The sequence below is a fragment of the Aegilops tauschii genome, chromosome 2 (genome assembly GCF_002575655.3).
Source record: "Aegilops tauschii subsp. strangulata cultivar AL8/78 chromosome 2, Aet v6.0, whole genome shotgun sequence".
NCBI classification, from domain to species: Eukaryota; Viridiplantae; Streptophyta; class Magnoliopsida; order Poales; family Poaceae; genus Aegilops; species Aegilops tauschii.
This window is the reverse complement of record NC_053036.3, coordinates 223,355,257-223,377,806: the sequence shown is the minus strand read 5'-3', so window position 1 is coordinate 223,377,806 and position 22,550 is coordinate 223,355,257. Positions and strand designations below refer to the sequence as shown.

The 22,550-nt window shown below is 47.1% G+C and overlaps 2 protein-coding genes and 1 long non-coding RNA gene across 6 annotated transcripts; all 3 read left to right on the top strand.

Annotated features, from left to right (window-relative positions):
- Window positions 1-7,225: 7,225 nt before the first annotated feature.
- Window positions 7,226-11,459, top strand: LOC123497358 (uncharacterized). Its single transcript, XR_012202333.1, has 3 exons — window positions 7,226-7,359; window positions 8,443-10,969; window positions 11,054-11,459. It is a non-coding gene; the product is annotated as an uncharacterized lncRNA (long non-coding RNA).
- A 6-nt stretch (window positions 11,460-11,465) lies between these two features.
- On the top strand, window positions 11,466-12,839 carry LOC120973952 (uncharacterized). The gene is made up of 2 exons (XM_073508388.1): window positions 11,466-12,308; window positions 12,416-12,839. Exons 1-2 carry the CDS (start codon window positions 11,623-11,625, stop codon window positions 12,417-12,419), a joined length of 690 nt encoding a protein of 229 aa, XP_073364489.1. The 5' UTR covers window positions 11,466-11,622; the 3' UTR covers window positions 12,420-12,839.
- Window positions 12,840-14,762: 1,923 nt separating this feature from the next.
- On the top strand, window positions 14,763-20,478 carry LOC109782452 (uncharacterized). Of its 4 annotated transcripts, XM_045232943.2 has the most exons (17): window positions 14,763-14,910; window positions 15,553-15,776; window positions 16,233-16,501; window positions 16,593-16,988; window positions 17,073-17,168; window positions 17,247-17,578; window positions 17,641-17,709; window positions 17,794-17,856; window positions 17,930-17,995; window positions 18,123-18,188; window positions 18,456-18,524; window positions 18,742-18,807; window positions 18,935-19,000; window positions 19,608-19,667; window positions 19,761-19,808; window positions 19,895-20,131; window positions 20,216-20,478. In XM_045232943.2, the coding sequence occupies exons 8-17, from the start codon at window positions 17,854-17,856 to the stop codon at window positions 20,231-20,233; spliced, it is 699 nt and encodes a 232-aa protein (XP_045088878.1). In that variant the 5' UTR covers window positions 14,763-14,910; window positions 15,553-15,776; window positions 16,233-16,501; window positions 16,593-16,988; window positions 17,073-17,168; window positions 17,247-17,578; window positions 17,641-17,709; window positions 17,794-17,853; the 3' UTR covers window positions 20,234-20,478. The 4 variants fall into 4 exon arrangements, with proteins under 4 accessions (XP_045088878.1, XP_073364488.1, XP_073364485.1 ...); XM_073508384.1 differs by having other exon boundaries at window positions 14,790-14,914; window positions 15,238-15,776; window positions 17,247-17,709; XM_073508387.1 differs by lacking the exon at window positions 18,456-18,524 and having other exon boundaries at window positions 14,776-14,910; window positions 17,247-17,709; window positions 20,216-20,355.
- The last annotated feature ends 2,072 nt before the right edge of the window (window positions 20,479-22,550 follow it).

Here is a 22,550-nt window from a genome sequence, read left to right as displayed (position 1 = left end):
TGGCACAAAACGGGCAAAAGAACCGAACTAGATGCAGATGGGAATGTGATGATCGTGCACACATCGAATGGTGAAGCGTGGAAGCGCTTCGATGCATTACATAAGGAAAACACGGCAGATCCAAGGCATCCTCGAGTCGCCATCAGCACAGATGGGTTCAGTGTGTTTGGTCAGGCGGCAGCCCCATACAGTTGTTGGCCCGTGTTTGTCATTCCACTCAATCTCCCCCCCCCCGGGCAGATTATGGAAAGAAAGAACATTTTCCTGACGTTCATAATTCCAGGGCCCAACTATCTGGGGAAGAATATGAATGTGTACATGCAGCCGCTTAATGTCGGGGGTTGGGTGGGACATATGCAATGGATGGCTTATCATGGTGGGAGCGAGTGGAACGTCGTCGGTGCCTAGAAGCGGGATGAGGCATAGACAAGAACGCCGGTGCACTTTACCCTGGTTCGGGGCTCTCCTAGGAGATAACACCCCTAGTCCTGCTCTGCAGGGTCTCCGCATGATCACTAAGGCACTAGTCGGCACAATGGTGCTCCTCGAGCTGTATGCTAGAGGTAGAAGAAGCAAGGCTTGCTCTCTCCTCCCCCTAGGTGTGAGTCTAATTCTAACAGGTTGGAACCCTCTGCATGGGTGCCCTGGAGGGTTTATATAGGCCTACCCCCCAGGGGTACAATAGTAATCTTGCCGGGTGTAGGACCCGGCTGTCAGTCTCTCTGGTCGCCGGCTTCTCCGCCGACAGCTAGAGCCCGCCACCTGGCGGGCCCCGCCGACTGGTCTGGCACGGAGCCGACAGGCCGCTCCTGCCGCTCGCGGGTCTTGCCGGCTGCTGATTACTGTAGCCGTGATGCTCATGACGCAAACTTGGTCAGGGGAGCGTGGCTACAGTCCCACCGCCTGGTGGGGGATCACTGTAGCCACTCCGGGTCTTATCTGGTTAATGGTGCACGGGTCCCGAAGAAGGAACGGGCCGCCTACTAGGAGCCGGCCTCCCTCGGGTCCGACTGCTGAGGCTTCCGCCATCTTCCGGGCTCTCGTTGCCTGGTAGGGCCCGCCGTCTTCAGGCCGTACCGATAGGCGGTCGTGGGAGCAGTGCTCCGCCTGACAGGAATGACGTCAGGGGCGGAGTGGCAACAGTGCCAGCCGGGCGGAGATGTCTGCCGGTATGGAGCACTGTGGCCACGCCCGACCCTGGATACGGGGGGTGGGCTATACTGCAGCCTCACCCTGTCTTGTCATCTTAATGGGGGCGCAGACTCTGAGGGCGCCATTGGCCGACTGCTAGGGGCCGGCCTCTCTGGAGGCCGCCTGCTAGGAGTCGGCCCATCTTGGAGTCGCCTTCCTGAGCATGACCGTCTTCTGGCAGTCGGTCGTTCGGCCAGCCGGCCACCAGAAGGCGGCGCTTTATCTTGACGTCTTGAGGGGCGCAGCCGGCCCTGATGTCTTGAAAGGTTCTGGGACTCGGGTTAGGCTACCCGTGGCCCGTTACTCCGACAGTAGTCCCCGAAGCTGGTGAGGCATCATGGCTGAAGAGCCGAGGATCCTCAATAGTTTCCTCCTCCGGGTGCTTTGGGTGGAAGCTTCATCCGACTCGTGGCAACCCGCCTGAGGGGAGTCGGCCAGGTCCAGTCGGATTTATCTGGAATTTCGAGTGTAATGGCGGGAACTAGGTGGTGCGCTAGCTAAGCTTCTTGGCCCGCCGCCTGTCGTGGGCATGCCACGTGGCGCCAGCTAGCTGGGCCAGCCTGCCAGCCCACGCGCGTGATGGGACGTGACTCCGGGCTGGGCCGGCCACCACCGGGCCTCAGCACGCGAGCGGATCCGCTGCGGCCGAGGCGGGCGGTTGAGTTTCCCCGCGGAGTTATTGCGCGCAGTAACTCGCACGGTAAAGGTGGGAGCGTGGGGTCGTGGGAACAGTTAATCCCACGATCCCAAACCTACCCCTCAGCTTGATAGCCCGCAGGCTATAAGTAGGTGGAGGAGAGGGAGCGGCAGAGCACGCGCGCTCCTCCACCCTGTTCTTGCCTCCTTCTTCTTCCTCCCGCAGCAGCGCCCCCGAGCCACGCCGGAGCGCTACCACAGCTCGTCTCCGTCGAGTTCGTCCGCCCCGATACCTCTTTGCGCCGCTCCAATCTTAGCTCCCTCTCCGCGCCCTTTCTTTGTCGAGCTCTCCATGGCGCGCGAGCGAGGAGGAGACTGGGACGGGTCCAACGTCAACGTAGACCATATCACTTTCCTCCGCGAGACGCGGCGTCTCCCCGGCGTGGGCTACGTGAAGGCGCCCGTGCCGCCGGAGGGAGAGATCTCGCCGGTGTCGGGGCAGGGCGAGCGGGTCGTCTTCCGCTCGCACTTCATCCGCGGCTTTGGCCTGCCGGGGAGCGGCTTTCTCCGCTCGTTTCTTTAGTTTTATCACCTCCAGCCTCGCCACATCACGCCCAACACCGTGATGCTCCTGGCCGCCTTCGTCACGCTGTGCGAAGGTTACCTCGGCATCCTCCCCACCATCAAGCTGTGGGGAGCATTCTTCTACACCAAGCTGGGCACCGCCGTCCGGGAGGTGGCTGCCCAGTGTGGTGCCTTCATCGCGGTTCGCCGGCCGTCGTCGAAGAACGCCTTCCCCACCATCAAGCTGCCACAGTCTGTCAAGATGTGGTAGGAACGTTACTTCTACGTGGAGAACGTGGACCCGGCCGTCGACTTCATCAACCTGCCGGCTTATGTAGCCGGCCCGCCGGCTGAGCCTCGGGCCAGCTGAGGCTATAAGCCGAAGCCAGTATCAGCAGACGGCGCCGCCGCCATCCAACGACTCCGGGAGTTGACCAAGACCGAAGGCCTCAAGGCGTCCGACTTGTTGGTCGCCTTCGTCGCGCACCGGGTTCTCCCGCTCCAAGGCCGGCTGCACCTGATCAGCCGGATGAGCGGGCATCGCGACCCATGCCGGCTGAGCACCAAGGAGATGCCGGCTACCGTGGTCGCGAACTTGGTGAACGAGATCTCCGACCTCAAGCTGTAGGGGTCTTGGAGCTTCGGCAAGCGGCCATATTCCCGCGCCGACCCACCGCCTGCGGTAAGTTTTCCAATTCTTTCTTTTTGATACTCGTCTTAGTATTGATCTTGGTCTTGATCAGCCGGCCTCTCATCATTTGAAACAGATCTACATGTCGGAAGCGACAGCCGCCATCGTAGGGGCGGGTGGCGACTACCAGCCAGACCGGGCGGTGAGCGACGTGGACGACCCCGACTTGGGGGCGGCTGCCTTGGAGGATACCGCGACAGGCGGCGTCTACGAAGAAGGCGGCTCCAAAGAAGGCGGCATCGAGACCTGGCCCGATGATGAGGAGGAGGAAGAAGAGCCGCGCCCTGTGCGGGGCGCCGGTAGGGCGGACGCGGGCCCCTCCGTTGAGCCGTCTGCTCGAGGCGGCACACGCAAGCGGAAACAAGGCGCCGTCTTGTTCGGCAGCGCGCCGAAGAAGGCTAAGAATCCGACCGCCGCGGCCAGGCGAAAAGAGGGCGCCGCGAAGGCGGCCAAATACCAGAAGCTTCTGAAGGCGCCTCCTATGGTGTCGGCGTAAGTATCTTTTTCCCATGCTTTTCTTTCCTGTCGATTCTTTCTGAACTTCCTTTGCTTTATTTTCTTGATTTAGGGCTCCGCTCTCTCTCGAGAAGTCGGTCGCCGCCTCCATCGTTGGGTCGGCGGAGACCTCCACCACCACCCGGCGTATCGATCCGGCCGCCGACCTTCGGGAGGTGACGGAGCAAAACGCGCTGGAGGTGCGCGAGGAGCAGGAAGCCGCCCGCCTGGAGAAGGCGGAGGCCGCCGCCTTGAAGAAGCTGGCGGAGGCCGACGCCGCTACCGCGGCAAAGGAGCAGGCCGAAGAGGCCGCACGCCGCCAGTCGGCTGTATTCGTCATCCCCCTGAACTCCGCGCCGCCACCAGCAGAGTTCGTGGCGCGGACTGGGGAGCCGGCGACGAGCACCCGATCATGGAGAGGGACGGCGGCGATGTCGTCATGCCGGACGTAATCGTGCCCCCGCCACCACCTTCTAAGGAGGCGCGAGACAAGCAGCCGGCTAATCCGCCGGCGCCACCAGCCAGAGACGAGATGGTAACCGGCCCGACTCCCGAGGTCCGCACACCATCGCGTCGCCGATTTGCAAAGGCAGCCTCGGCGCCACGCCCGCTAGAGACCGGTGCCGCGAGCTCTTCGATCCCGGACGCCGAGGCAACCAGCACCGCGCCCACTGAGTGGGTGCGGGGAGGCGGGACGGGCCCTTTGAACAAGGCGATCCTGGACGTCCAGGCCATGCTCCGCGCTGAGGCCGACGCACTCAAGCGCTGCAACAATGCGTTCCTGGAGTCGCGAGCAGCCGTCCGGGTATGCTTCTTGCTTCTTTGTTTTTATTTCTTGTATTGCTCCGTGGGGGCGCACTGGCGCACCCACTGGGTGTAGTCCCCGAGTTTCGGGCCGTCTGCTGAGCAGGCGGCTCGGAAGTTTAATTTGCAAGTTCCGAGTACTAACATTGCCTGATATCTTTGATGCAGGATTATCACAACCTCCGTGCAGCCGCCTTCAACTCCAAAGACCAGGACTTGGATCAACGGACCGTCGACTTGTCGGAGAGCCGGAGTAAGTCTTTTTCTTTCTCTACGGGGGCGCGCTGGCGCACCCGCGGGCTGTAGTCCCCGAGATTCGGGCCGACTGCTGAGCAGTTGGGCCGGATCTTCCCGGCAACTGTTCTTCTTCTCTGTTGATATTTGATAACTTTTTTCTCCGCGGGGGCGCGCTGGCGCACCCGCGGGCTGTAGTCCCCGAGATTCGGGCCGACTGCTAAGCAGTCGGGCCGGATCTTCCTGGCAACTATATCTCTCTTTGTTGATTGATGATGTCCTTTTCTTCTTCTACTTTTACAGAGGCCAACGCCGTCCTGCAGCAGCAGCTGGGCGAGTCCAACACCACGCTGCGTTCCAAGGAGGCGGACTGCAACAAGCTGTCCGAGGAGCATGACCGGCTGGTCACGCAACTGGCGGAGCAGGAGGAGCTTCTCAAGAAGACCCAGAAGGAGGCGGAAGACAAGGTGGCCGGTCTCCTTGCTGAGTTTGAGACCGAGCGCTCTGCCTGCACCGACAAGGAGGCGATGCTAACTGCCGGCCTCGGCAAGATTGAAGACATGGTCGACGGTAAGCTGCCTTCTTTACTCTTTCTCCAAGCCACTGGCTTCTGATCAAGCCAGCTTCTTGTTTCTGATTTTGGCTTTTTTGCTTTCTGTTTGGGCAGACTTCTTCCCCGGTCACTCCGGCGCTGCCAATCAGGCTATCGAGGCCGATCGCGAAGGACGGAGGGCAGAAGGCGAGCAGATTGCTGCCGACGCCCCCCGCACTCCTAGCGAGCAGCTTCTCGGCATCCAGGCTCGTCTTCGGCCGGCTCACCGGATGCTGCGCTGCCTTCAGCGTGTCAGCACCCAGGCGATCGCCGCCCTGTGGCCGGACATGCCGGCTCCACGCATGCCCATCGGGCCCGCCGACTGGCTTGAGGTGGCGGCTGGCCGTCTTGAGGCCTGGAAGGGTTCCTCAGCTCAGGCCGGGGCACGCCAGGCCTTGGAATTCGTCAAGGCATGGTACCCTGGGCTAAATCTAGCCCAGTTGGCCACGCTTCGACTGGAAGCCAAAGAGGAGCTGGTGGCGGTGCAGCGTGATCTTGTCTAGCAAGTGGCGGCAATCGCCGAGTACACCAACACCAGCGTCTTCGTTCCTGAGCTAGCTGAGAACGGCACCGAGGCACCGCAGGAGTGGTTCGGGCTGAACCCAGAGGATGGCGAGGACTCGGGCCAAAGTGATCGACTCCAGCGACGAGGGAGAAGACGAGGAGGACGAGGGAGGCGAAGAGGAGGCTCCAGAGGTCGGAGTGAACGGCCAGCCTCAGCTCGACCGCGCCTCCAGCAATGAGCCACGCCCGAGCGAGCCGGCTGCTGCTGAAGGCGACCAAGCGGAGACTGACCGGCCGGCCGCTCCACCATCCGGCACCACCGACTCAACCGTTCTGCCGAACCCGTCTGCTGCTTCCTAGGCTGCCAATTTACCTTTTGTTTCGACCTGCTTATCGGTCTCGAAAAACTTCGTTAGCTTCGCACAATTCCACCCGCGGGGTGTATTTCAAACTTTTGTTGAATGTCGGCCAAGGGCCTTTTGATGTGTAAATATTTTGCCGAGTTCTATCTTTCCTTGCTTTCTGCTCTTTGGCTTTTTTCCTTTGCCGCCTTCCCTCGGTTGCCGTCTTGCCAGCCGAACAGCCGCTCTGCGGACTGTGGCTGGGTCAAGTACTTAGCCACTTTCAGGAAGGCAAGTACTTAGCCGATTAGAGTTTTCTAGCAAGTTAAGTAGAAGCCGGTCGGCCGGCTGCTCAGTAGCCGGGCGGCGAAGCAGGAAGCCGGCTTGAACTATGTACATGCTTTGGGTGCTTAGCCATTTTTCATGCGAACACCCTTTCTGCCTTTACTCCTGCCCGCCGGACAGTCGCTCTGCGAGCTGCGGCTTCTGGCAGGAGAGCGCCTAAGTGCCAATGCATTACTTGTCCAGCTGCAGGGAGCATTACATAGTACAAGGCGGCGAGTCCCCGGGTCGACTGTTCGGACCCGGTGCCAGACGGACTAATGAAATACACTACAACAAGAACCCCCCTATAGCAATGCATAGTTTGCAACGCTTTGATAATGCGTTGGAAATGTATCATGCTACAACGCAAATATACGTTGGAAGGACATCCGTTGCTTCTATACGGACAACAACAAATACCATGCGTTGTAGATATGCATAGCTATGTGTTAATGGACGGGAGGAACTCATAATCAGATCGTCTTCCCATCTAGAATTCTGACTCGTGGGCCCAAAAAAAATTAATGCTTTCTATTTATTTAGTTATATTCTTTTCTTTTCCAATGAGCCATATAAAAACCGAATACCTAGAATTGCCTGAATCTGAATCTCCAGCCGTGAGAGTACGCCGCCGCCGAGCAATCCCACCTCCCGCCGTCGCCCCAAGCACCCAAGATCCACCTCAATACCGACACATCGTCCCCCATATTGCACGGCCGGACGCCTAACTCCCCTCCACCGCCACCCTCCCAGGCTGCATCACCTTGCTGCGCCGCCACCGAGCCATCTCACCTTCCGCCGTCGGCCCCAAACAGCCAAGCTGCACTTCAGCCCGGACACCCCCCCCCCCCCGCCGCCCCAATAATGCACGCCCGACCGTCCAAACCCCCTCCCTGGGTCCCTGCACCTAGCAGCGCCGCGAACCAGTGGTATGCCAATCGCCGCCTCACCTAAAGTTGTACGAGTAAAGCGCCCCTGCATAGGTGACCTTCCCTCACCCTCTTCATCTCTTTTCTGAAACTATCATTTTTTCGTCTGGTTTGGTAAACGTGGAGAGCAGTATAGATCAATTCTTGTACCCAATAGAAAACTAACACCTGAACTGAACTCGATGCAACTGAAGTCAATTAAGTATATCTATCTAGCATAATCATGTGCATCTGCTATTCAAGAAAAATAGCTTATATGTAATTTCATATTTTTCTTACTATATAACGATGATCAATGTTATAACAAGCTGAAACTGTCATATAAAACTTACTGTTCTGCTACAGTCAGATTTTAGTATATAACAGAGTATACACATGTTTTCTTGTATGATGTAAACCATCAAATTTCAAGTAACTTTGCTACTTAACTGTTATTTCGATAAAATGGGAAACCATTATATGGTTCCGCAAGCCAAGGAAAATGTGTATGGTTATACCCTTACAATTATCGAAATGGTCTAAATGTCTGAATAGCAATGACTACACAACGTTTTTAATGTATAGGGGACAAAACCAGAAGAAGAAAAAAAGATAGGTGTATTCTTCTTGCCTATGGTATTGTTTCACTGGTACATGGCATTAGTCGATGATGCTTCTTCATCAGATGCATCAGTATGTTATGTGTATGTATACAATATATATAGCTGATATATTGAGTTGAGTGTTCTTGAAAAAAAAAATTGAGTTGAGATGGTAGGGGTGTATAATATATCTGAGATCAGCCCTCAGTGTAGGTATTCCATATTAACATCGCAATGTTGTTCAAAGTGGATGAAACCTCAAAGTTTATCAGCTACATGTAGGAGACTCTCTACTATACATATTTTTAGAGCCTGCATGTTCAGTTTCATTAGCTTGTAGTTTCAAAAAGATTATTGTAGTGTAATGTTGTTCATCATGTAGGGACTATTAGTATAGAATGTATTCTTCTATTAGCAAACTGCTCAAGCCCGTTGGGAAATATATGGATGATATACATGTCCTTGTTGGTTAAGAGAAAATTTGATTGTTAGGGTAGTACGATCATGCTGTAACGACTCTGAGAAACATGATGCTATTTTTTTCTTCTCTTTTCAGAATTTCTGCCACATCTGTACCGCTGACCATCTGTCTAACAATCGCCGCCCACACCAGCACCAAAGACACGCCCCCGCATAGGTAAGCTTCTCTCCCTTTTCATCTCTTGTATGATCTTGTCTACTTAATCTTTGGAAAATATTTATGTCATTGATGATGCAGTTTGCTAGACAAAGTCTAAGTTCGATATTTTTTATTGTCTGCTTATGCTTGTTAGACATAACTTGTGTTGATCAGTAACTGGAAAATTGCATTAAGTAGGATTCAACCTTGCAATGACAATTGAACTCTTTATTGCAGAGTGGGTATGGATGTACAAATCAGCAAGTGCGTTATCCTAGAGGAAGTAGCCGGTACGTGGCTGGCGTAGATGGATTTTTGGAATTTGCATATAAAGATAAGACAGAAGATACCACGATCCTTTGTCCATGTGAAGTATGTGTGCACACTTCTGTTCTATCAAAGACTGATGTCCGTGATCATTTGATCTGTAACGGAATTCTACAGAGTTATGACAAATGGGTTTTTCATGGCGAATCTTCAGATGAGCACAATAATGATCAGCAACCACAACCTCCCAATGAAGAAATGCTTGCTGACATGCATGGGTTGATTAATGATGCCTTCAGGAATGTGTATGATGATGTGCCAATGAGTGAGAGTCCAGATCCACCGAATCAACATGGACCAAATTTAGAAGCCGAGGAATTTTATAAATTGATCAATGATTCGAAGAAGCCTTTATGGCCGGGATGTGGATTATCACAGCTATCATTACTTGTGATTTGTTTAATACAAAATCCATGAACAAATGGTCTGACATGTAATTTGGAGATCTACTTGATACTCTGCGCATGGCAATTCCAAATGGAAATGAGCTGCCCCAGAATTTTTACGAGGCTAAGAAGATTGTTTCAAAATTTGGACTAGATTATAAAAAAATTCATGCTTGTCCAAATAATTGCCAGCTGTTCTGGAAAGACACGGAAAATGATGATTCTTGCTCAATCTGTAAGGCCTCTAGGTGGAAAGATAAAGAATCAGAAACAAAGTTAACAAAGAAGGAAAGAAAAAAAGCAACACCAAGCAAAGTTTTACGTTACTTTCCAATCAAGGATAGGTTGAAAAGATTGTTCGTGTGCAAAGAGACAGCACCTCTTTTGTGATGGCATGATGAAGAGCGCATTAAGGATGGCGCACTACGACATCCAGCTGATTCCCTAGCATGGAAGGCTTTAGATGAAAGGTGCTCAAAAATTGCATCTGATTGCCGTAATATACGGTTTGGCTTGGGTCATGATGGATTTAATCCCTATGGGATGCTGAGTTCTAGTTATAGTTGTTGGCCAGTTGTTTTGACAATATATAATCTGCCTCCATGGTTGTGCATGAAAGAATCTTATCTTTTGCTATCTTTGATAATTCCTAGGCCCAAAAATCTAGGCGATAATATTCATGTCTTTCTCCAGCCATTTTTGGATGACTTGAAAGACTTATTTCTGAATGGAATTGTCACATATGATGTGTCTAAAAATGAAACCTTTACTTTGCGAGCAGTCGTGTTGTGGACTACAAATGACCTGCCAGCTTTAGGAATGGTTTCTTCACATAAGGTGCATGGAGAATTTGCATGTCCACCATGCGGTGCAGATGCATGGTCCAAGCGATTAAAACATGGAAAGAAATCATGCTTTATGGGTCACCGCCGATTTCTGCCTCCTGGTCATAAGTTTCGTATTGATCAAGAGTCTTTTGATTGAACGGTGGAGCATAGAGCAGAGCCTCGAACTTACTATGGACGTCAGGTTGAAGAAGAAATAAAGGCTCTTGGTGATTTTAAGCAGTCAAAAACTTACAAGGGATTAAGTAGTCTATTTACATTACCCTATTGGGACTATAATCTCGTTCGACATAATCTTGACGTGATGCATATAGAGAAGAATGTGTGTGATAATATTTTGAGCACACTTTTAGGTTTAGATGGGAAGTCAAAAGATAATCTTTCTGCTCGTCTAGATCTTAAAGAGATGAATCTTAGAGAGGACCTACATCCAGAGCAACAACCTTCAGGCAAGTTTTACTTACCACCTGCATTATTTACCATGTCCAGAAGTGAGATAAAATTGTTCCTTGAAGTTCTTGAGTCTATAATGGTTCCCGATGGCTATTGTGGAAATATATCTAAATGTGTGAAGTCCGCTGAAGGAAAAATTTCCGGGGTAAAAACACATGACTGCCATGTCGTACTACAACAATTCATGCCTATCGCTTTGACGGGTATTCTTCCAGACCGTGTAACAACAGTACTACTTGAATTATCTGCTTACTTCCGAGGAATATGTTCAAAAATTCTCCATGTAAATGAGCTTGACCATTTGGAAGAATCAATTAGAATCACACTTTGTAAAATGGAGATGATATTCCCTCCTGGGTTTTTCACTGTCATGGTTCATTTAGTTGTCCATTTAGCAACTGAATGTAAACTTGCTGGACCAGTTTGCTATCGATGGATGTACTTTATTGAAAGGTAACAATGTGATGCTAAGAAAAGTGCAATATTGTCAGGTGATGTCATATGACTTGCTAAATTGATGTTTTGACATGTGTGCAGGTACCTAGGTAAATTGAAGTCATATGTTCGCAACAAAGCTCGCCCTGAGGGTTCAATTGCCGAATCATTTTTGGCGGATGAGTGTATCGCCTTTTGCTCAAGATACTTAGAGGGTTTCTCAACTAAGCACAACCAACCATCAAGGAATCATGACAAACCAAATGAGAATGAATCTGCAATGTATGCAAATGAATCCACATTATTTCCTCCAGTAGGAAATCCATTGGGAAAACCACGCACCTACACTTCGAATGATATGGAGTCCTTACAAGCCCATAGATTTGTGCTCTACAACTGTGATGTTGTCACTCCATATCTCATGTAAATGTCTTACCTTAACTTGTTAGCATGTTGACTAATTTTTTGATCTAAAATTGTGTTTATATCTGTTGTAGAGAACATGGTGCTGAACTAAAAAGGAAAAACCACAACAAGTGCCTAGCACTAAAAACCATTGAGTGCATGCAGCATGCCAACTTCCCTGATTGGTTTAGAGATCATGTAAGTTCCCTGTTATTAGTATTCTATTTTTGAGTTTTTGTTATCTAAGTTCCGTGTTGGTGTAGGTAATGCAGCTGGAGCAGCAAAGGGGTACTGACAGCATCGATGATGATATTAGATGGTTGGCTCGTGGTCCAATTGAGGTTGCACGAAGATACATAGGCTTCTGTACCCGTGGATATAGATTTAGACCCAAGCGTTATGATAAGAAGACGCAAAACAGTGGAGTTGTTTTGACCACAAAAACATCAAGTTATGCTTCTGCAGGTGATACTAACCCTATACTTGGAGATGTCATGTACTATGGGAAGATAGTTGACATAATTGAGTTGGATTATTATAGAAAATTTTCGGTGGTGCTATTCAAATATGAATGGGTTAATAGTACTAAAGAAAAAGAAGTAAAAAAAGATAGGTTTGGTCATACGCTTGTGAATTTTTCACAGCAAGTCCATGGTGGTGAGAAGATAGAGGATGAGCCTTTTGTATTTGCCAATCAAGTTGACCAAGTTTTCTATACGAAAGACCGTACAAATCCTGGATGGTCATTTGTGACGAAGGTGACTCCTCGAGACAATTTTGACATGGGTGAAGAATGGAATGATATAGAAAGTGAACCTTATCATGTCAGTAATCTGGGTGAGCTTTTTGATACTGCGCATGGGAATGAAATGTGGACTAGAAGAGATATAGAGGGCACAACTGTAGATCCTATTACAAGTTCTGATCCTGAAGCTTTGGAACTAAATGAAAGGTTTGCTTCTAATGTCTTGTTTTTCCCTGATAGTTTGAAAAATGTAGCTTATCTTTACAATACTGTGAGATCTACAATTTTGTTAATGAAACATACTAGTTCTGTAGCTGATGCTCGGGGTGAAGTTAATTTGAGAATAATGCCAATGTTGCTGAACAATCATTCAAAGGAAATGCGATTCAAACGTCGTCGTCGAAGCATGTTCATGAACTTCAATCTATCAGATACAAGTGGCCAAGGAAATACCTCAGTTTTGTTAGCACACCTACTTCTCCAAGTCCACATGAGGGAATGCATCCTTCTTTGTATTTACCACCATTTCTGCTACCTGTTAAGCGTAACTGCCCCATGTAAATTTCTTCTTGCTGTAGCTACAGTTAGGATTCAGTGGTAAGTTGTCAGATGTGGCATTTGTGCATTCAATGTTGAATGTACTGGGTGTTTGATTTCTCATGAATTTGAATACAGTTTGTTTTCTCAATGATTTATCTAGAATATGTGTTGTTTTTATTTATTTTGATTTAAAATCAACATAGTTTGTTTTCTCTTTTTGTTTTGTATCTAACATCTCATATATTTTTGGGATGCCTAGTTCGTCACATGGGTGAACAGAACAGCAAAAAAATTGGAATTTAAATTATATATAAAACTATGTACAAATCATTTAATTCGAGGTATGGTGAGCTGAAATCCAATGAGCTTGCCTTGACTAAGCTTTCTTCATGTCTTGACCGAGTTACAAAACACACATGTACTAGAATTATTTTGTGATCCGATCACAAGTTAATACTCCAGTCAAACTTGAGCAACTCATACGTATTTTTTCTTTAATCTTCTTATATTTTTGTTTTAAAAAATGAAGAGTGAAAATCAAACTCTGCTCATTGTTCTTACTTGATCGAACGAGCTAGCTTTTATCAAACTTTGCTCACTTTTCTTTAACGGATTTGCAAATCCAACTCGTATTTGGCACACGGCAAGAATGCCACCGCCACCGTCCAAGGACCGCACCACGACGACCCGCTGAGAAGGACGCCGCAAAAATGCCAACACCGCCCGATCCAAAATGTCGAATAAAGTGTTTTCACCTAGAGCCAAAGGTAGAGGGCGTAGTCCATGATGTCGCCTCCAAGAAAGTGAATGAACGCTCATGAGCATCGCCATCAACGACAACGCCATCCGGCATGGCTTTAACCTCGGTCACTAACCACTTGCTATTCGAAGGCCCACGAGCGGCTACACATCAGAGTGGATCGAGGAAGGCGACACCAAGATCTAGACTGGAGCGTTAAGATAATGACTTCCACCCCACGCCATAATACCCTGTGTCGCCTCGATGGGTCGAGATGAGTCCGGGTGAGGGGGGGAGAATACATCACTTTGTGCTAGTCCTTAAGTTCAACTGATATAAAGGACGAACTTTTTTGCGAAAGGGCCCAAGGCCATATATTACATATTACATGTCCTACTGAGAACACCTATACAGAAAGATAAAATTACCTCTAAATCTTTGAGCCTGCTGAAGTCTTCTTTCTCCTGCATCCACTGGTGGTGAGGAGACAATTGTGGGAGGCAAATCAAACCGCCGCCTCAAAGAAGAAAATGCCGACAAGAACCTGGAGAAACTTCAAACACCATGAATGTTGGTCGACCGCATCCTGGAGGACCCATTGGAGACATGGCCCCACATGCCCTCCATTGGCGATAAACACACCAACGAAACAAGGAAAAAAGCCGGGAGAACATTGTTCCTAAACGGGGATTGTGTCACCACCTCGCTGTCCCAAACCAAAATTAGAAGATTCCCTAAAGAAAACCTGAACGAAAACAATCATGCCATTGCATGCATACGTTCGGGTCTCATGTCGACCTCGCTGCAGTCCATGATCATCCGCCGACTCCCTCTCTCTCTCTGATGACCTTGCCAGAATGTGTCACCATTGAAGATCGTTGCGCTGGACTATCAACACCACCTTGAGTGTCACCGGGCGGCAACCGCAACCCAACCACGCATCACTGTCGCCGTCTGGCAACAGCCCACCACTCCTCCATATTGGGCTCTCGATGAGCAGCAGCCTCCATGCCGCCGCATGCAGTGCAGGCTTTGCTCGTTGGCTAACCCTAGCGACGGCAAGAGGGATCGGATCATGGGGTGGCGGCTAAAGTTAGATTGCCGATGCCTTTCTATGAATTATCAGACTGAACTTAAACGGCTCATACTTGGGTCATTTTTCAAATCCAATCCCGAGTTCAGCTAATGTACGGAAAATAATATGCAAACTTTATTTCAATTGTCTTATATCATCATACTAAAAAAGAGTTTGAGAGTAATGCCGGACGAAATGACGGTGGAGGTCGAATGTATTTCAACTCCCTCCATTTTTCCTTCTATTTTTCCTCTTTCCCTCGGTCTCTTCCCTCCATTTTTCTATTTCCCTCCGAATTAAGGTAACTGCCCAAAAATCTTGCGCATCTCCCCCCATCTATCTCAAAAGTACAAGTCGTGCTGAACACAAGTCGTGGGTCATCTCTGCCGGCTGGCGGCGGCAGGCGATTCTGGGCCATCTCTGACAACCGGCGGCGGCAGGCGATTCTATAGCAGGTCAGTGCCCCCCCTCCCCCGGGCTCTCTCTTGCATTCGACCTCCTTCTCCTCTGATAGATTCGTCCACTGCATTCGCCGCCGGCCACAGCTGCCCTCGACGAGCACTCGTCCCTCACCCGTGAAGAGTGGTGGCAGATCTGCCTTTGCACCTAAGGCTCAAATAAATTATAGATAAATCGATTATGTGCCAGTGACTAGATCGATCGATCGATCCCCTGTTCCACCATATGAGTGATGAGTTTGACCGTGTGTCAGCTGCGTCAGTTCACCTGACTTAATTTTGAGTAGAAGGGGTTCGCAGTAAGATCAGCTTACCACCAATTAGCTGTGGCAGAACAAATAGCAGAGAAGGGGAGGGTGGCTATGGCTATAGGAGACAGGCTGGTGATGAATGGAGACCATAAGGGGGAGTTGACAGTAAGATCAGCCTATCACCACTTAGTTGCGGGTGTGATTCAGAGGACCATATACCAGTAAATTAACTAGGTGATGAGCACGTGACTGTTTTTTTCTTAAATCTTTTGTAAGAACTGAAAACAAGGCATGGCTATGCATAATTTAGACAATGTCTAGGGGCAAATTTATACCTCTCTAGGCTTCTCAGTACATTCTGCATTGATTTAATTTACTTTTTTTTCAGTTTTTGTGTTGGTTTTCCTCCTGGAGTTGATATGACACGAAGTAAACTACATGTGGTTGAATGCAATGATGAATACATGACTGAGGAATATGTTGAACATGAGAATGCCATGTTCAAAGATGTTGAGTCATCTCATGTTCAACCATCATCTTGTAATGTTGAAGAAGGCTTGGATGATAGTGATGATGAAGAGGACCAGGACGACACTGCTACTAATGAACAAGGTAATTACCTTTTGACACTCTGCTAGACATTCTGAAAAATTAGAATTAGAATCAACAATTGCAGTAACATCTTATCTAGAACAGAACTGAATGGTAACTTTTTAGATGTGATGGTGTATAGTGTGGCTGTAAGGACCATGGTCATCAGAACAACTAAAACTAAACCATGTAGCATATGGAACGCATTGCACTTTCAAGTTTTTACTTGGCTAGCTACACTAACTGTTGGGCAAAAGGCTTCAGCATGCAATGGTACACTGCATCCTGTTTTTGCACTGCTGTAAGATTCACTTATTTTGCATTAGTGGTGATTTTCCATCGTGTTATCAATGCAATGCTCTGTAAAATGGTGAATAACACTATCAGTTGTTCCTCAGACTGTAGATCTAAAGATAGTTCACACAATTGTTTATGTGTGATTAATTATAAATGTTTTGGACATTTATCCATGATCAGATGAAAATGGAGAAACAACCAAGCGTGGGAGGACAAGGCTAAAAGAAACATGGAATCTTCCAAAAGGGCAGAGGATTGTGGTCCAGTGCAATGAACTAAACCAGCCAGTTGGAAAAGAAGCTGCATGTCTTGGGAATTTTCTTGGCACGGTTGCTAGGAATGGAAAATTGTGTAGTTTGAGCTACAAGGACTGGAGAAAACTAATAGGAGAGAGAGAAAAAAAGACAAATGAACAAAGAAACAAAAGGGATATACTAGCGCAAGTAAAGGTATATTTGGAGTACATTAAATCTCTTTTACTAACATCATTATGCTTTACATACTAGCATTGTCATAACCATAGTTTTATTTGAAATGTAGATGAGGTTTCTTTACCCTCCTCGCATGGAAAAGATTATATTAAAAAAAGTTGGAGATAGATGGAGGGAACATAAGTCAGATCTGAAAGCACTGTATTTTGATGCAAATAAGAGCATGGAAGCGAATAACACCAATGTTCCAAAGGGTGTGATTAAGGACCAGTGGATTACTCTGGTCAGTAATTGGATGACCCCGAAGGCACATGTACTTATACAGTCGCCAGATTCGTTATGTACATGTTGCTCAGTCATGGTATGAAATTATGGAAAATACATGTGCATACATTATACAATTGTTTGACAGGGGATAAGTGAGACGAATAGGAGAAATTGTGCGATGAGGAAGTCCAAACACATGGCTGGAACTAAGAGTTTTCCACGAGTTCGAGAAGAGATGGTCAGTTTATGAGAACTTGAACTTTATGCATCTATATCCCATTTGTACTGCAGGTCTTTAATAAATTAACCGTTTGACCAATAGAGACTAAAGGATCCAGAAAAGAAGTACCCACACAGGGCTGTCTTATACATGCATACACATAAGCACAAAAGCGACAAGAATATGAATGAACAAGTGGTATAGTATCGACTCTTTTATTTAAAATTATAATGTTGTTTAGCACATTGTTCTGACATACACTATTCATGTATATAGGTTGATTTGAAGAAGCGTATAGCGGAGAATCCAGCTTTAGTAGATACTAGTAGAGGAAAGACAGCATGGAAGGGAGATGTTTTGAATGCGGTACTTGGCGCAGACAAGCCTGGACATATACATGGCCTGGGACGGGTTCCGAATCCAAATCAAGTCTTTGATGTGTCAGCTTCACGCCACTTTCAGAATATACACCTTAGTTCATTGGAGGATATATCAAATGAAGATCTTTTGGCTGTTAGACTGAAAATGGAGAAGTTGGAGAAAAAAGTGGAAAACCAAGATGCTGAGATTCTGGAACTAAAAGGGAAGAAAAAAACATTGAAGGACAGGTAAATTCGAAGAATTTCTCCATTATTCAATACATGTACTAATTCTTAGGTAGTAGTTACAGGGTTCTTTGGATCAGATATCTGCATCTCAAGATGTTCCTTTTATTGCCAAGACAAATTCAAAAATAAAAGTATGTGTCTTTAGAAAGGTATAATAAATAATTTGAAGCCATTTTGCAAGTATGTTCTTAACCTTGTTTGGTTTCAATCGACAGAGAGTTTATGGCGACGGTCATAGTCAACAACTTCGTACTATTGGGCAGCAGAATAATGTGATGGTAGTGTATGGATGCATTAATACATTTCGGTTTGCTTTCATAGAAATTAATCATCTCTCGCCATTCATTACAGAGCAAGGAAACATTTCTCAATGACATGGAGGTGCAACCATCATACAAATGCCCTGCTATGGATGAGGTATTCTCATTGATATATTGTTTAGAATCGGACATGGTTGAGTAGCAATTTAGAATTACTCACACATTTTGTAGCAGGAATGTTTATTATTGTTCTTGCCAATCTTATAGTATATCTTTTGTCACAGAACAATGAAACTTTGGTCCATGATGAAAATGTGCACCAACAGAGGAAAAACACTAGTGCAGATAAGGTTAGTATCTCCTTCCTTTTCTTAACTTATTACCAATGTCGAGAATCTTGAGAAGATTACCATTAAAACTTTTATGATGATACACCAATGAGATCAGATCTAAAGCACCAGATACTCCTTGCGTAGCTGTTGTTGCTTCTTTTCATTACGTGGTTATCTTGTGTATGCTTATTTATTCTCAGCTCTGAATCCGTTTCAAAACGAGCAAAATTTTAGAATGCTCTTCACTATTCAATACATGTATTAATTGTTAGGTTCTCTTTACAGGGTTCTTTGGGTCAGAAGTCTACATCTCAAGATGCTCTCTATGTTGGCAAGACAAATTCAAAACAAAAAGTAATTATCTCTAGAATATTCTAATAATAAAAGTCGAAGTCATTTAAATAAATATGATCATTTTCTTATTTTGTTTCAATAGACAGACAGTATATAGCGACAGCCGTAGTCAACAAGTTGGTAACGTTGGATAGAATAATAATGTGATGGTAGTGTATGGATGCATTAATATATTCTGTTTTTTTATAGAAATTAATACTCTTGACATTCATTACAGAGCAAGGAAAACTTTCTCTATGACATGGAGATGCAACCATCAAACAAACGTCCTTCTAAGGATAAGGTATGCTCATTTATGTATTGTTTGGAGTCCAATATGGTTGAGCAACAATCAATTGTTACTTGGTCTTCTCACGGTAGGAATGTTTATTACAATTCTTCCAAATCTTCTGATATATCTTCTGTCACAGAACAAAGATACTTCTATCCATGATGAAAATGTGCAACAAGAGAAGGAAAACTCTAGTTCAAATAAGGTTAGTGCACTCCATATCTTTTAAACTTCTAAAGCTTCTTTCACAATGCATCTCTGCTCTCATGCGTCAAGATTTTTTTTTGCACATTTCCAGCGCATACGCATGCTAGAAATGATGTGTGCCATAAATAACAGTTTCAGTATTGAGTAGAAATATCTGAGATAACAATCTAAGAGATAAAGTGCAATTACTTTCACCAAGATGAAAAATCTCTTCACATTGCTATTTCAGCCTTTCGTTTGCATACTCATACATGAAAAAACAATCACTAAACTGTTGTGTAGATTTGCTAAGAAATACATTGCTAGCAGCAGTAGTTCTTAACATAACAGAGAGGATAAGTGGCATTGTAAGATATAGTAGCTACAAAAAGGAACTTAACAATTATTATTATACATGTAGCCTTCTACAACAATCTAGTGCACGACAAGACATGCCATCATTTACTAAACAGTTATGCTTGCACTATTAAATTGAACTCCAACTTAACAACACACCTCAATGGGTTAGAGCATACTCTGCGTATACGGTACCATTCTGATTCCTCATGTGTACATCTATATTCAATTTTTTTGCTTATTCTGTTTATTATGCATCTTGCCATTAGCATGGTGGCCAGAACATTAGTAAAGTCTCAAGAGAAGGTAATGCAACAAAGCATGCCAATGTATGACATACATCTTCTAAATCTTATTCTTCTCTATTTCAGTTCTGCTTCAAGTATATTACATACTAATGTTGCACAAAATATATTCTACAGAAACAACAGTGCAGTGCAACAAATTGCTTGGGTGCCGACTCAATAGATGTATGGGTATTAAGTTTATATTACACATGATTATCTGCATGTTTCAAATTGCTTATACTACAAATGGTTTTCTCTTTTACGAACAGGTTGGCACTATAGTATTTTTGAAGAGCTTGGGAAATCCAAACAAGAATGTTGCTCTTGGTACACTCCAAAGCACTAACCCAGAATATAAAGTTGAGGGTGTTCATCTTGGTAATCAATTCTGGGCAGTGCGAATTGATGCTACATTAGCAAAATCAGATCAGTTGATACGACCTCTAAAAAAGGTCAACATTATTGGTCATGCAGCAGGATTAATTATCGCATGGCCATCAACCTTTGTATGTTGCTCCTCTTTAATTTTGTCGCTCTTAACCTTATTTTCTCTACAATAACTTACTGATCTCATTTCGTTATTGTTGTAGATTGCTAAGATAAATTGATGATGCATGGCCCAGATGTTGATTGCAAGGTGGAGAATGGGGATGCTGTTGGATAGTCCTATGTAGTGTTTTACGATGTCATTTCCAGTGTCGATAACTCAAACATTATGTTTTAGAATGGTTGGGGCGTTGATTGAAATGTCCAGACTTAGCTACTATGTTAGTATCACTTATTGTAACCTTTGGATCATGTTCTTTGTAATGCAACAAAGTCAAATTAATATATGAGACGTTTATGTTCATTATATTGTGGCTCCATGCTTTGTCAGCACCGACCATATCATTCTGGATACCAATATATGAAATTGTAGTTCATGATGGTAGCAACAATTCTATACGTTGCAATGGTCTGTTGTGTCCAATTGAAAATCTCGTTCTGAAGTGTAGCGAGCAACACATATGAAACGTTGTTAGAATCTAATTATATACGTTGCTAGATTGCAACATTTTTTCATGCCGTTTACCAACGCATTTATATACGTTGTTGTGGCCCTTCCAACGCCACCAACGGCAACGCATATTAATCCGTTGGTGTAGGCCTTAGCAACACCTATATGGGCATACAACAACGCATCAATGCGTTGCTAAAGGGGGGTTCTTGTTGTAGTGATAACACTTTCATAGGCATAATAATTATCATATAGATAAAAGAGGGCAGTCCCCGAGCTCTTCTCGGGGGACCCGGAGTCTTCGTACTTAATACAAAAGTTGGCGTGGTACATACTTCATCAACTGTAAAACCTTCGAAGGAGGTTTGCATTCCATGGCCGCTCCGTCTCTTTGCCAGAGTCGTGTCTCTTGCGTGCTCGAGGCTTCTGAGCATCGATCAGGTAGTAGGAGTCCTTGCCCAACACCTTGCTGATGCTGAAGGGGCCTTCCCAAGGTGCCGAGAGCTTGTGTTGGCCGGCTGTTCGCTGGATCAGCCGGAGCACAAGGTCTCCTTCTTGGAAGGATCTTGGCTTGACCTTCCAGTTGTAGTATCGGCGTAGGCTCTGCTGGTAGATGGTGGAACGGCTGAGTGCCAATAGCCGGCCCTCTTCCAGCAGATCGACGCCGTCTTCTCGTGCTTCTTTTGCCTCCCCTTCGGTGTACATGGTGACTCGAGGGGAGTCGAATTCTATGTCCGTCGGGATGACGGCTTCGGCATCATAGACGAGGAAGAAAGGCGTGAAGCCGGTTGACTTGTTCGGAGTTGTGCGCAGGCTCCAGAGGATGGCCGGCAACTCATCGAGCCAACAGCCAGCCGAATGCTCCAGAGGCTCGACCAGTCGGAGCTTGATGCCGGACAAAATGAGGCCGTTTGCTCGCTCCGCCTGGCCGTTTGACTGCGGATGGGCAACGGACGCTAGGTCCAGTCGGATACCCTGCGTCACGCAGAAACGGGCCAAGGCGCCTTTGGCAAAGTTTGTGCCGTTGTCGGTAATGATGTTGTGTGGTATGCCATACTGGATGGTGATGTCGGAGATGAAAGTCAAAGCAGTCGGGCCATTCAATTTTTTAATTGGCTTTGCTTCTATCCACTTGGTGAACTTGTCCACCGCGACAAGCAGATGAGTCATGCCGCCGCGTGCTGTCTTGAATAGTCCCACCATATCCAGCCCCCAGACAGCGAAGGGCCAGGCAATGGGGATGGTCTTGAGTGCAGAAGCCGGCTAATGTGGCTTGGAGCGGAACTTCTGGCACCCTTTGCATTTCTGGACCAAGTCTTTGGCGTCTTCTAGAGAAGTCGGCCAAAAAAACCGTGGCGGAAAGATTTGGCCACAAGTGCTCTTGAAGCTGCGTGGTGACCACACTCGCCTTGATGGATATCTTTGAGGATTGCTTGGCCTTGCTCCAACTCTACGCAGCGCTGGTAGACACCAGTGACACTACACCTCACAAGCTCTCTGTTGACTATGGTGTACGCTGCTGCCCGGCGTTGCACTTGCCGGTTCGAGATCTCATCAGTCGGCAGCTCTTTGTTCACCAGGAAGTTGAGGATGGGCTGAGCCCATGAAGGTGCTGCAATTTCATCGACTGCTAGGACAGCTACTTGCACGAGGGCGGTTGGACCGGGAGGCGGCGGGTTGGAGTCGGCTGTCGCTTGCTGCATCGATGAAGTCCCCGGGCCGACTACTGCAGTCCCCGGGCCGGGTTCTGAAGTCCCCGGGCCGGGTGCGGCTGCTGCAGTCCCCGGGTCGCCTGCTGAACTCCTCGTGCCGGCTGCTGGGGTACTCAAGTCGGATCCGACTGCTTCAGGAGGAGCCGGCACAAAGATGGAATCCGACTCTGGCGATGGCTTGACAAACGGCTTGAGGAGGCGTTGCAGGGCGACGCC